General features: G+C 38.9%; 2 protein-coding genes across 2 annotated transcripts; both read right to left on the bottom strand.

Annotated features, from left to right (window-relative positions):
- Positions 1 to 1,858: 1,858 nt before the first annotated feature.
- On the bottom strand, positions 1,859 to 7,096 carry LOC146483528 (polyprenol dehydrogenase-like). The gene is made up of 7 exons (XM_085105698.1): positions 6,877 to 7,096; positions 5,616 to 5,862; positions 5,087 to 5,121; positions 3,887 to 4,078; positions 3,236 to 3,310; positions 2,385 to 2,587; positions 1,859 to 2,020 (listed from the first exon to the last, which is right to left on the bottom strand). The coding sequence occupies exons 1-7, from the start codon at positions 7,036 to 7,038 to the stop codon at positions 1,885 to 1,887; spliced, it is 1,050 nt and encodes a 349-aa protein (XP_084961824.1). The 5' UTR covers positions 7,039 to 7,096; the 3' UTR covers positions 1,859 to 1,884.
- Positions 7,097 to 9,598: 2,502 nt separating this feature from the next.
- LOC146483527 (uncharacterized) lies at positions 9,599 to 11,801 on the bottom strand. The gene has a single exon (XM_085105673.1). The coding sequence runs from the start codon at positions 11,692 to 11,694 to the stop codon at positions 10,096 to 10,098; it is 1,599 nt and encodes a 532-aa protein (XP_084961799.1). The 5' UTR covers positions 11,695 to 11,801; the 3' UTR covers positions 9,599 to 10,095.
- Positions 11,802 to 12,329: the final 528 nt, after the last annotated feature.

Genomic DNA, 12,329 nt, shown 5'->3' with positions numbered 1-12,329 from the left:
TAGCAGTTACTTTATCTTGCTGCAATAAAATGTGGACCCTAATGTTCAAGACCCAAACAACCATTATGTTTTTCACTGCTGTCAATCAGTGCAACAGACCTCTTAGAAAAGAAGGACATTTGGCTCAACAGGGTCAAAAGGCATTGCTCAAATGCTGTGATTGGTGGATTTCGATCCACTTGCATTGGTTGGTTTTCTGTATTTTTGTGGCCAGTTGGATGTCGCCATAATTATGATTGATGTCAGTGAAAGACGCTTTGTTACTTGGGTGTTGAAGTTCAGAGTACACATGTTATTCAAAGGTGTAGTACCTGTAATACTTATTAATTTTTTCTTTCATCGGACTTTTCAGTGTCTTTTTGTCAGGGTTGTTGCTTTGTTTTATGATCTAGTTGGTGAATCTGGAAGTTGATGAAAAAAAGGGTGAAAAAAGCGCTTCAAAAACAACATTTTGGTTATAACGAATATTTTAATAATTTATTACAAGTGCATTCATGTAATTTTATTATAATATTATACCATTATTAAGCTAAGAAGCTTGCATTTTTGTAGGACTTTGACAAATGAAAGTGGTTTTATAAAGCAAGTATAATTATTACAATACCGGTAATTTAACTTAAATCGTACCTACATTCAGCTGAAATGAATTTTATTAATTTATAGTCAACTCTCACCTTGCGGACACCTCGCTATTATGGACGCTCTGATAATACGGACAGCAGCTAAATCCCCGGCAAAACTAAACTACAGACAATTGGCTGAAACAAATTCCCACTATTACGGACTTTCGCTATTGAGGACACTAACTCATGCTCACGAGGGTGTCCGCAATAAAGGGAGTTGACTGTGTGTTAGTCATTGCCATGAAAGGAAGCTTGTACCAATGACTACAATACTTTTTTTGTTAGGCAAGTTCACCGGTTACAATATAATAATAATATAATAATAACAATCTTTATACAGGGAGCCCACATCACGAAAGTGATATTCAGTGGGGCCCTGTAGATTGAGAAATGATTTAAAACTTACAATTATTTTAAAAATTACAATTATTTAAAAGTAGAAAATACAAAGTCGGCGGTAAGAAATAAAAATAAGAAATAAGAATTAAAAACTAGCTAAAAACGCGCTCTTTGATACGTTGCTTAAAAATTAAAAACGATTTTATGTATTTGAAAGACTGTTCTAAAAGGTTCCATTCCCTACAATATTGAATACTTTGTAGATTTTTTAGAAACTTCTTATAAAAAAAATTATATTTGAAATACAATTTTCATTGAAATGTACTGGCTAATAGTACTAAAAACAAGTCTTAACAATGAAATACTGTTTCAAATAAACTTTTTTTTTGAAAATGGTGGAAAGTTTAAGGCATCAGACTGTTACTTCTCATGTGCTGACATGATTGTCTGAAGATCCAGATGTTAATACATAATATAATTATTATGTTACAAGCTATCAGTAATCTGATGATCCAGAGGTTAATATATGCAGGTCAATATGCTGTCAAAGACAGTTGTTTGGGGGAAAACCAAAGATACTTTCAAGAATTTGTATTTTTATAATTTTTAATATTACATATTAAAACCTTTCAGGGATTTTATCAAAGCCAAGCATTCACTTTGATTAGCATGATTTCAAATGATTTTTAATTAGTTTCATTCTTGACAAGAACTTTTCCAGTTCTTAAAAATACAATGACTTGAATTGTAAAAGGTTGACTGCTTATTAAAAATAAATCCTTCAAAACAAAATTAAAATTTAGATTACAATCAGAATTAAGGGTCAAGTGATTGGTTTTTTGTTTATTTGTTATCTTTTGTTTTTTTGTTGCTGTTTTTGTTGTTGTTGTTAGCTGTTTTTGTTTTTGTTATGGGAATTTTCTTAGTCTTTAGCACTGAGCTGCTGGTCTTCTAAGCTGGTAACATTTAAACCAAACTCTGACAAAATGTTCTCGTCTATGAATCCCTTTAAGCATTCTATTGAGTAGTTCCACAGCTTTTCTTGCTCTTTTTCATTCCTGAAATGGAAATAAAATGGTTCATTCTTGATGCTTCTGATAATGGAAAATGTGTTTTAGAAGGTGCGACATGACTAACACACCCTTACACCTATGGTACTTTAAATTTTTCAACCGCCTGTAAACCGACACTCTGCTTAGTCCCGAGAGTGTCCACTTACAGGAGGTTCCAAGGTTTTGGGACCAAAGAGAAGAGTCTGAATTTTCAAGTTCTGGATAATCGAGGTTCAGCTGCATTTTGTACCCAGACAACTCCATCATCTGTCAAAGATGTTGAAATCAAGTGAATACATTTTTTGATAAGCGGTAAAAAAGTTACCATGCCTGTTATTTGCTTCGTTCAAGCAACATCATGTCTGCCTACCTTGCTAGTTGTGAGGGCTGAGTTGATCTGCAGTTGATGTAATAAGTACCACTGACCCCAGCAAGCTCTGGATTAACTGCACAGTTGATAGTTGTCTTGGCTCCTTCCTGTGGTGTTTTGGCCATACCCAAGGCTTTATATATCCTAAAGCCAAGATTCATTGAAGTGAAGTCCTGAAAATTTCTTGTTATTTCTGTAGAAACCTGTTGTAGAAAAAAGAAACATGTCAAATTAGATAAACTGAATGTTTCATTACTCTTAATGATGATGTGAAGTGAAGAGACCTTAGAGCAAGTCGTTTTGGAGAATAATCCGCTGATGGCCAGAGCAATGACCAGTAGTTATGGTTGTGATAACGACAGCACAATGACGATGTGTGATGATTGCTCATCAGTTAATTACTGACGATGATGATTATTCTAATGATAGCAATGATGGCGATGTTGATGATGACAATGATAAGGATGGCAAAGATGGTAGTGGTGATGAAGATGAGGAGATGATGATGATGATGATGACGATGATGATGACGATGACGATGATGATGATGACGATGATTATGATGATGACGACAAAGATGATGATGGCGATGATGATGATGATGATGACGACGACGATGATGATGACGATGATGATGACGATGACAATGATGATGATGATGATGAGGAGGAGGAGGATACAATAAATGCAAATAAATTTCATATTTCCAAGCTACTGGTAATTCAGGCTTTTGACTCAGAAGGGTGATAATTCTTTTCTTGTAATTTCTTTTTCTAGGTACTTTCAATATCATTGCTGCTTGATTTATCTTTTCAAGAGATTTTTTGATAAATTAATGTGTATGTTATTACCACTCCTGGGTGAAGTGCACAGAAGGTCATTTCTTTAGAAGCTAAACATCTGTGAAGATAGTACATCACCATAATCTAGGAGGAAAACAAAGCTTAAATGAGAAAATTAGACTACAAGCACTTAAGGTGGCTTCATAGGGTTCATCACTTATGGTGCATGCTAATTGTTACATATCGAAAACCAGTTTTCTCTTGTTTTCTTTGTACATGTACCATTCCATTGAAATCACCCAAAATGTAATAACCAAGAACAAAACTGTGTTCTCAAACCATCTCAGGAATATAAGGCCTGTGAGTCTTAGGTTAAAACTACTCAAACTGGGGCGTTTGTCAGGGTGTATTGATATTTAATTTTCTTGTCTTATAAATGTTTGTCAGAATTGCATGATAATTAGAGCAAGTTATTTTAAACTCTGTGCCAGTTTTAATTTAAGAACTTTCACTGAAGGAAAATGCAAGAAAATCCAGATGAAAGTTTGTACCTTCATGGACAATAATTTACTTCTTGGAATAGGAGTCCAATATTATTCTGCTGCTCTGCATGTTTCAGTTCTCCTCGTCTATCCCTGAGAGAATTTAAGAGCTGCCACTCCTCACAGTTCCTCTAAATATCGTGACTTACAGAACAGTTCAAAACTGACTCTCACTCACCATGTAAAGTTTTGAATTTGAATAAAACTTTGTCCTGTCAAAGCTCTGTTGACCTTGAATGTTATCCAGGTTGAAGTCACCCGCCCACTTCTCCATCTGGCTTGAAACAAAAACCACCCTGACATCTGGAACAGACTGCTTCATCACGGGAAGCAAGTTGAGTACTAAAAGGAGATGACTCAGGTAATTCACCTGCAAAAAAAGTTATCACAGCTGTCAAATTTTCTTGCATGAATTAAGGAAGGCAGGGTTAAATCAAAAGGTAGTGTAATATTAATTTTTATTGGCTCAGTCAACACAGATAAATAATGTTTAATGAACGAATCATCAGTTTCATTCAATAGCTGTTATTGGTTAGTAATGGTTCACTGACATGAACTGAATGGTTTGATATAACTATGTCTGACTGACTGACAAAATAATTGACTGGTAAATATGACTGACTGACTGACTGGCCACAGACTGACTGGAAAAATGGTTGACTGACTGACTAAATGACTAGCTAACCAACTGACTGGCTGACTGACATTGACTGACTGACAAAATGATTGACTGGCTCAATTGTCACTGACTAACTGATTGGCTGACTGATGGCAGACTGACTGACAAAATGATTGACTGGCTCATGACTGACTGACTGACTGGCTGGCTGGCTCACTGACTGACTGACTGACTGGCTTATGACTGGCTGGCTGACTGACAAAATGATTGACTGGCTGGCTCACTGACTTATTGACTGACTGACTACAGTGTAGCTGGCTGATTGATTGATTATTGATTGACTGGCTCATGACTGACCTGACTGGCTGGCTGAGTGGCTTACTGGCTTTTTGACTGACTGACAAAATGATTGATATCACTGACTAACTGATTGGCTGACTGACTGACTGACTGACTGATTGACTGACTGACTGATGGCAGACTGCATGACAAAATGATTAACTGGCTCATGACTGACTAACGGACTGACTGGCTGGTTGGCTGACTGACTAACTTGCTGGCTGACTGACTGACTGACTGGCTGACAGATTGACAAAATGATTGACTGGCTCATGACTGATTGACTGACTGGCTGGCTGCAGACTGCTTGACCAAATTATTGACTGGCTCGTGACTGACTGACTGATTAAAGACTGATCAACTGACTAATTGATTCATAATCTTATGGACTCCTGCATCTAATTTAAGACAAAACTGTACCTGAAAATGTGTTTCAAATCCATCCCCTGTCAAAGCTATAAATTTAATGACAAATAAATATGTTAAAAAGGAATTGTAGGGGGTGGGAAAGAGCAGGTCTGGCAAACAGGAGAGATTGGTAGGAAAAGAAACATGGTATATTATGGTACAAATAGTGACAAGAAATTTGCCAAGGAAAGGTGTGGAACCAGACACCAGGAAGTTTCAGACTCCCTTCACCACTGTTTAGAATTGCCGTTGCCAGAGCCGCCTCAAGAGGGACAGGAGGTTCTGGGGAGGAGAATGCACGGCTCAGAGGATTGACATAAAATAGGCCATTTCCGAGTTACTGTGAACCTCATTATGAAAGTGAGGCTAAGTACAAAACTTTTCATATGAAAATTATTTTTGTTTGCATATGAATGAAAACTAATTTACATAAAAACTTTGCACTTAGCCTCGCTTTCATAATGAGGTTCAAAGCAACTCAGAAATGGCCTACTGGGGCTGATGGAAAAAAAACACTCAACCGCTTGACATGCAAACCCACCTTGATTTACAAATGCTATGCCAGCATTACATATCAGCACATGCAGGGGATACCCAGTCTGTTTGAATGCCTTCATAAATTCCACAGTTGAACTGAGAGAGCTCAGGTCCAGATGCATATACTCTACAAGGAGCTGGTGAGTAGAGTCCAGCTCCCCATCCTCTTCTTGTTTTTTCTCAGCCTCTACAGCACTTGGGTCTCTGTTCTTGATTTTTTGGTTGTATTCTTTCTGCATCTTTTCAGTGGCCTTAAATATTTAACAAGGACGACAGTCAGTCCAATGGGCTAACCTCTTTCAAAACTCATGTTAAATTTTTGCATGAAACGATTTTTGAATAAATTGTTATTTTAATTTAATAGCTGATCAGCACTGAGTCGCTTCAAAATTATTTTTTTTAGAATCGCTAATAAATTTACTAGGTTTGGTATACCTATGAGAATTAACAGGATCGTTTATAATCGAATTTAGTGACTCGACAAAATTTGCGTTTACCAACCTTGTATTATTGCCCATGCATACATTTTCAAACTCAAACTCTATTTATCCTCGCTGTTTGTTTATGATGGATTAAGTTTCATCCCTTGTCACGGAAATTTAAATATTTTTTGAAGGCCCGGCAACGCAAAACTAATGACACAGCTGGAAAGAGCACCTTAAAATAAGTATAAAGGCAAAGTTTTTAAAGGAATCTATAACTTCAAGCATTTTTTTGCTTTTCTATAGACTCCCTCATCACTGTTTTATTTAGTATTGTATAGTTATCATGAACAACAATGTATTAGTGATGGAAGCAATAAATTGAATTGAATATTTTTCTCTTTTCAAAAAGCGAAGATATTAAGTTCCTTATAGAGTATGAAAATTTTATAGACGTTTTTTACGGAAACGGGCAAAGTTTGCCCGTTTCTACAAACGGCTGCAAACTTCCTGAATTCATGGAACTATACTTTTGCTCCGGGTTTTGCTATTTTAACAGACAAAACTTTCAAACCTTACTCATTTTAAGGTGCTCTCTTGTCCAGATGTCCCAGATTTGTCGATTCTTTTGTGCATATTTATAATTAGTACATAAAAATTTTAAATGTACCGTGAGAGCAGTGAGCGTAGCGACCATCACTCATGAACAATCGTTGTCCCTGATCTAAGGATAGTCGCAATATTGCTTGTTAAGATTATAAAAACACTGTTCGCGACTTCTTCAAACCAGGTAAACTGATTTGACGCTACGACCGACCATCCGCAACTTATTACTTTGCTTACCTCCTTCGCTCTTTCCTCCGAGCGACAAGCGATAATAACCCTGGCTCCCATCTGAGCAATAGCTTTAGCGGTCTCATATCCAATTCCTGTATTTCCTCCAGTAACAATTACCGTTCTTGAGGATGGAAGTGCAGGTGTCGGAGAAGAAGACGTCGCACCCATTGTTTTGCCCCGATTCTCAATCACGCAATGGTTTCTTGCGCTTGTCACACAACGATTGCGTGACGAGCACAATCCTGAATGACACAATGACATGATAACAGACATATAAAACAATGTACTGTATATATAAATGTAAATATATGAATCATATTTTGAACTGCGCATGAAATATCAAATAGAAGAGAGATCTTCGCAGCAAAAACGCTTAAAAGTCTAAAGCGTCGAAAACGCGTTTACGCGTCCAATACCGACATCGCAGAGGTCATGGGTTCGAATCCCGTTCAAGCCTGAATTTTTTTCAGGCTTTCTTTTCGCAACTGCTTAAGTTGCGTAGTAACTGCGAGGATCTTTCTTCTATTTGATAAGCAATGTATGAATGCATAATTGCTTGGTTAACTGAAAATGGGCTTTCGATGTCAGTATCTTTTGCGGTCCCCCGGTTCACCATCATCCAATCCAAGTTTGTCGCGAAGGGGAATACTGGATCTGTCAACAGGTCGGCGAGACCACGCTGTTACAATATCTGTAAAATACTATAACTTCTCTATCTCCAGCCCGGCAACTGACAGGTTAAAGCAACGGAGCAAAGAAGAGGGGAAGATTGTTCGAGGGAGGCAATTATTGTCACCGAAGTGGGGCGATTATTCAAGATAGGGGATAGACTACTACGAGGGAGCCAACCTCACGAACGCGCGCGAAAATTGCCCTTGTTTTTCGCTTCCCTCCGCGTGAGGGTAGTTGGGTAAGGTGAGGGGGGGGGGGGGGGGAATTGAGGGACCCTAACCCTAACTCCTGCGAAATCACACAGAATATCGCCCAAGAGGCCGTAGGCCGAGTTGACAAAAATTCAGGGGATATTCCAGTAGTAAAATTGTTTTATTATTCAACATATTGATAACAAAACATAGTTTTATTACAGAAAAGCTGGTGACGATCTTTATTTTGCCATTGTTGGGAACACCATGCCCTGGCTCAAAACCGCGAAATAGACTGCGAGAAACTCCAGTAGAAAGCAGAGGAGCTCCGCCTTCACATATTATAGGGTCTTACTAGGGCCACCTCACAAACTTTTACAGTACTTTTCTTGCCCATTTTTGTCGTATTATCTAAAAACCCTTGTTAATCCTCCCAGGCGGTGGCTTTAATAACGGATTTCCAATACTTTCTCGTTGCCTACAAAAATATTTAAAAAGTATCTGAACCGGGTCTGAGCTGTGTTTTAGCATAAGCTCCTGGTTTTAGTCAGTGTCCGGGCTCAGTGTCACATGTAAACAAGACTTTCTCGGCGGACTCTAAATCAAAATTTTCGCAGGATTACTTGTGGCCTTATACCTTGTGCCGTAGCAACTGTTTTTATTTTGCTCTAAAGTTTGAAGAACACTGAAGACATAACTTGAACGGAAACGTCTCAGATTGACTTAAGCCCATTAACTGAACTGAACTTGGTCATTTTCTCTCGGAACTAGTGTTCTAATCAGTACGTGTCGGATTGTGTAAGGGTACTTTTAAATTTTAAGGTGGGGGTACACCCGAATTTGGATGGAATTTTCAGAGGTTTAAGGAAGGGATAGAAGAAAGAAAATGATTTTTGGAACACTAACAGACAGTCGATACCCACGCAAGAGCACCCCAGGTTGCTAGTGGACTAACTTGGTATCCGTCTATTAATTATTAACTACAAATTCTAATTTTAAAACTTCACTAAATCTTCAATATTTCTTATTTCTCTTAATTTTACTACTCTTTTGAGAAAAACTTTCTCCTCCCAAATATACCTAAAAATCACCGAAACATTTACAAAACACCCCAAAACATTGATTTGTGTAATGAGCATAGGGTTTTTGTATTGCTTGAAACGCGAACGAGATATTTCCGTTGAACCGATTTTAAGCGGCGTGAAAACGGCTTTCGTGTAGACCCCCGCCTTAAACTGAAGCCTGACTTCATTAAAGGCGCTTAATATTCAGAGTGTATTGAGAACATTCAGTTCTTAATATGACATCATTTCTTATTAGTATGGCAACCACCATATGAAGGCTTTTTTATTAATTTTTTATTTTATTGTATCAGCTTTATTGGACACATAAAAAAATACAAAAAACGAAACGGAAGTACAGAAAACAAAACGAGTGATCCAAAGGGTATTGCACAATACGGGACAACGAGACCCATGGCCTATGTAAGGTGCAACCCCTTAGCCCTTAGTCCTGTACGTGTTCCCATATTGTTTGGTGCTCTTTTAAACACGCATTTGTGTAAGCTAACACGGTATGATCTGTTTGGATGCTTTCGCAGAAAGTTTAAGGAAACTGAATTTTATTCCTCGAAGTTACTAACTGTTGTTGATTTTACGAAAATGCTCTGTCAGGCTGGCCTTTTTTTAGTTCGCATATTGAACGATATAATGCCCCTTCGAAAATGAAAGGAGTTAGTTTTTCAGTGTTACAAAATGCTAAAGAAAACTTTAGATTTGAAAATCTTTAAAACCAAATCCGAATTTCTGAGGTGATTAAAGCCATCCGAACAGATACCCACCAAAATGAAACTTTGGGTCAATCTAAAAATAGCAGGGCCGGACAATGTATTTTTCTTAGAATTATCGTTGGTATGCTTATATCCGATTCACAACAGCTAAACATGTTTAGTTAAACCAGGTTGAAGAAAATGAAAGCAATTCCTTGGAAACTGAAACAATGAATTTTACACACAATTTTTACATACTGTTAATTGCGTCAGTCCAGCTTGCGCTTTCAATATGCTATAAAATTTCAAGTCGAAGAACATCAGTTAGGCAACTTCTATGAAGAAAAAAAGTTTAAGCCTTGTTTAACTAAACAGTTTTTAAACGCTTTAGCTTTGGTGTGAACTTAGAATACGATCAATCCCTTCTTTTTTTCTTGGGATAAAAATTACCCCTCGCGAGGAGACTATTTTTCTTTTTCCCCTCTCGCGCGTCGCGTCCTCTCGAGGGAAGCAATTTTCGCGCGCGCGAACCACGCGAGTTTTACTATCGCTTACAGATTGCTCGTAGTCTATTGCGGACTTAGCATTATAAAGTTATAAATTTGAATTAAAAGAAAAAGGTAAAGAACAGTTGAAAGCAAACCTTTTGGCCGTATGATGGTCGTTTTTAGCTCTGACGATGATAAACAGATATTCTGTGAAGTACAAAACAGCCATTATGGTAAAAACTATATTGGCAATTACATGGGATCGCCACTTATTCGAGTTCCACACTCTTAGAACAGGGACGTTGAACATTCTGACCTGCATCCATACTGAAACGGTGTTGAAAACTACATCTATAGCTAGACCAGTGGCACACCGCCCGACAAATCCCCAAACAAGTTTAGAGACGGACGTTCTCGCGTTATCAGGGTACATAAACTTGTAGAGTTGAATAAACCCCACGGCCGATACAAGGGCGGTGGGCTCCGTGAGAAGAAGCTGAATGCTAACATCCGCCACGAAACGCGTGCTCCGAGGCGTGCGAGCGTTCCCCGCGTGGAAGTTCCTCGTCTGAGATCTGTTACAGCGGGACAGCAGTTTGTACATATACTCCCATATGTGATCGCGCATCGTAACTGTTATGCGTTCCACAAGATCAATCACTGCGTGGCCAGCTCCCAAAGCAGCGAAAAGCGAAAGGCTCGTCAACTCCGCCTGCATAACACGAAAGACAATGGCCGAACTCGTGTACAGGGATCCCACTAGAAGATGTAGGACTCCCGGGTGAGCAAGTTCAAATTTCGGTGCTGTAGCGCGAGCTATTACCTTGGGAAAGGAAACGATTAATGGGCATGCCCCCGCGATGAACACTTTTTCGATCTCACTTTTCTCGCTATACCATGGAAAGATCTTGTAAACCAGCACGAAAGCGGCTGGTATACCTAGTAAGAACTGTACTGCTAAGAGACTTGCGACTTTGATCAGTTTCTTTTTGCTATACATTTGCACTGGAATGATATGTTTGGCGATGATCAAGCTATTTCCGAGCACCATTGCGCCAAAAAGGACATTTAGGGGGTAGGACATCCAGGGACGTTTGTAGATGCCAAATATCTGCAAGCAGAGGCGATAGCAAGTGTCCACGAAAGCCGCGAGGAGATTGATCGTCAAAAGGTTGAGTTCTTTCATGACGGAAGCACCAAACATGCAGAACACGATGGAGAAATGCCAGAGCTGGATGAAGAAGCCCTCGACAGCCTGGCCAGTCACTCGAATATTCTGAATGATCTTTGGCATGCTGTTCCATCTAAATGTCTTTTCGTAGCAGAGATCGGCCGTGTTGAAATCTAAAACTACAACTAAAATAGCCAGTAAAGCAATACTACAGCCAAACACGAACTGCATTACAAACACAGTCTTAAAACTCATCACTAACGACTGACACCAAGCAGGCCGGGAAAGTTTCCACGCCATATTTCCAGAGCTTCCAGGAGCGGGATCGAACTCTTGAAACACCGTGTCGCTCGGATCAAACCTAGTAAAATCACCCAAACCATTTTCTTGAATCAGTGGCTCATAGGCTACTCCCTGAACTTCGTTGTCATCAGCATTCACTCGTCCGCATGTTGTTCCCGGAGGGTTTTCCAAGACACTTCCGGTAAAACTTTCCACAATGTAGACAAAAAACGCCACTACAGCTTCTAACATGCTGTTTTACAGATGCTGACTTGACTTTACCACTTTAGTTCTCAAATTGACAAGTACTGATTTCGCTTTCGGCGAAACTAAAAAGTAAAAGCCGGAAGCTACATGAAAGCGAGGCGAAACTGGATTGCATTACACCCACTTAATGGCGGCTTCTCTGAACTCCCAAAACAAATTGACCCGAAAAGCAAACAAGAGCCTGACCCAAGAAGGCAAAGTATTTATTTATCTTATCTTCCACTAAAGCAATATTTCTGGACGGAAATCAAGTAACGCTTGTAATAAACGATAACGTGAACAGTTTGCGCAAACATTGAAAAATTAACCCACGCTCAACTTTGTCACGCCATTCAAACTCTCGTACGACAGCCTGTTAATTTGCGCCATTACGCCTGCAAAGATTACTCGACAGGAGGAAACCATTCTAAGCGGGAGTTAAAGAGAGCAAGGTTCAATTTTCGCCTTCGTGTTAGCCTACGTTGCAAGCGTTTCCGTTTTTCGCTTTTTGACCGTGCGGATATTGGAACAAGAACGAAAGAAACGCGCGTTTAAACAGCACTAAACCTCACATAACCGCTTGCTACGCAAGCTACCTTCATATTTTTTTTCAACGAATTAACGGATTTCGTCCAAGTCCT

The sequence above is a fragment of the Pavona decussata genome, unplaced genomic scaffold (assembly GCF_977016875.1).
Source record: "Pavona decussata unplaced genomic scaffold, jaPavDecu1.1 SCAFFOLD_38, whole genome shotgun sequence".
Taxonomy (NCBI): domain Eukaryota; kingdom Metazoa; phylum Cnidaria; class Anthozoa; order Scleractinia; family Agariciidae; genus Pavona; species Pavona decussata.
The sequence above is the reverse complement of the archived record's forward strand: the minus strand, read 5'-3'. Positions and strand labels throughout refer to the sequence as shown.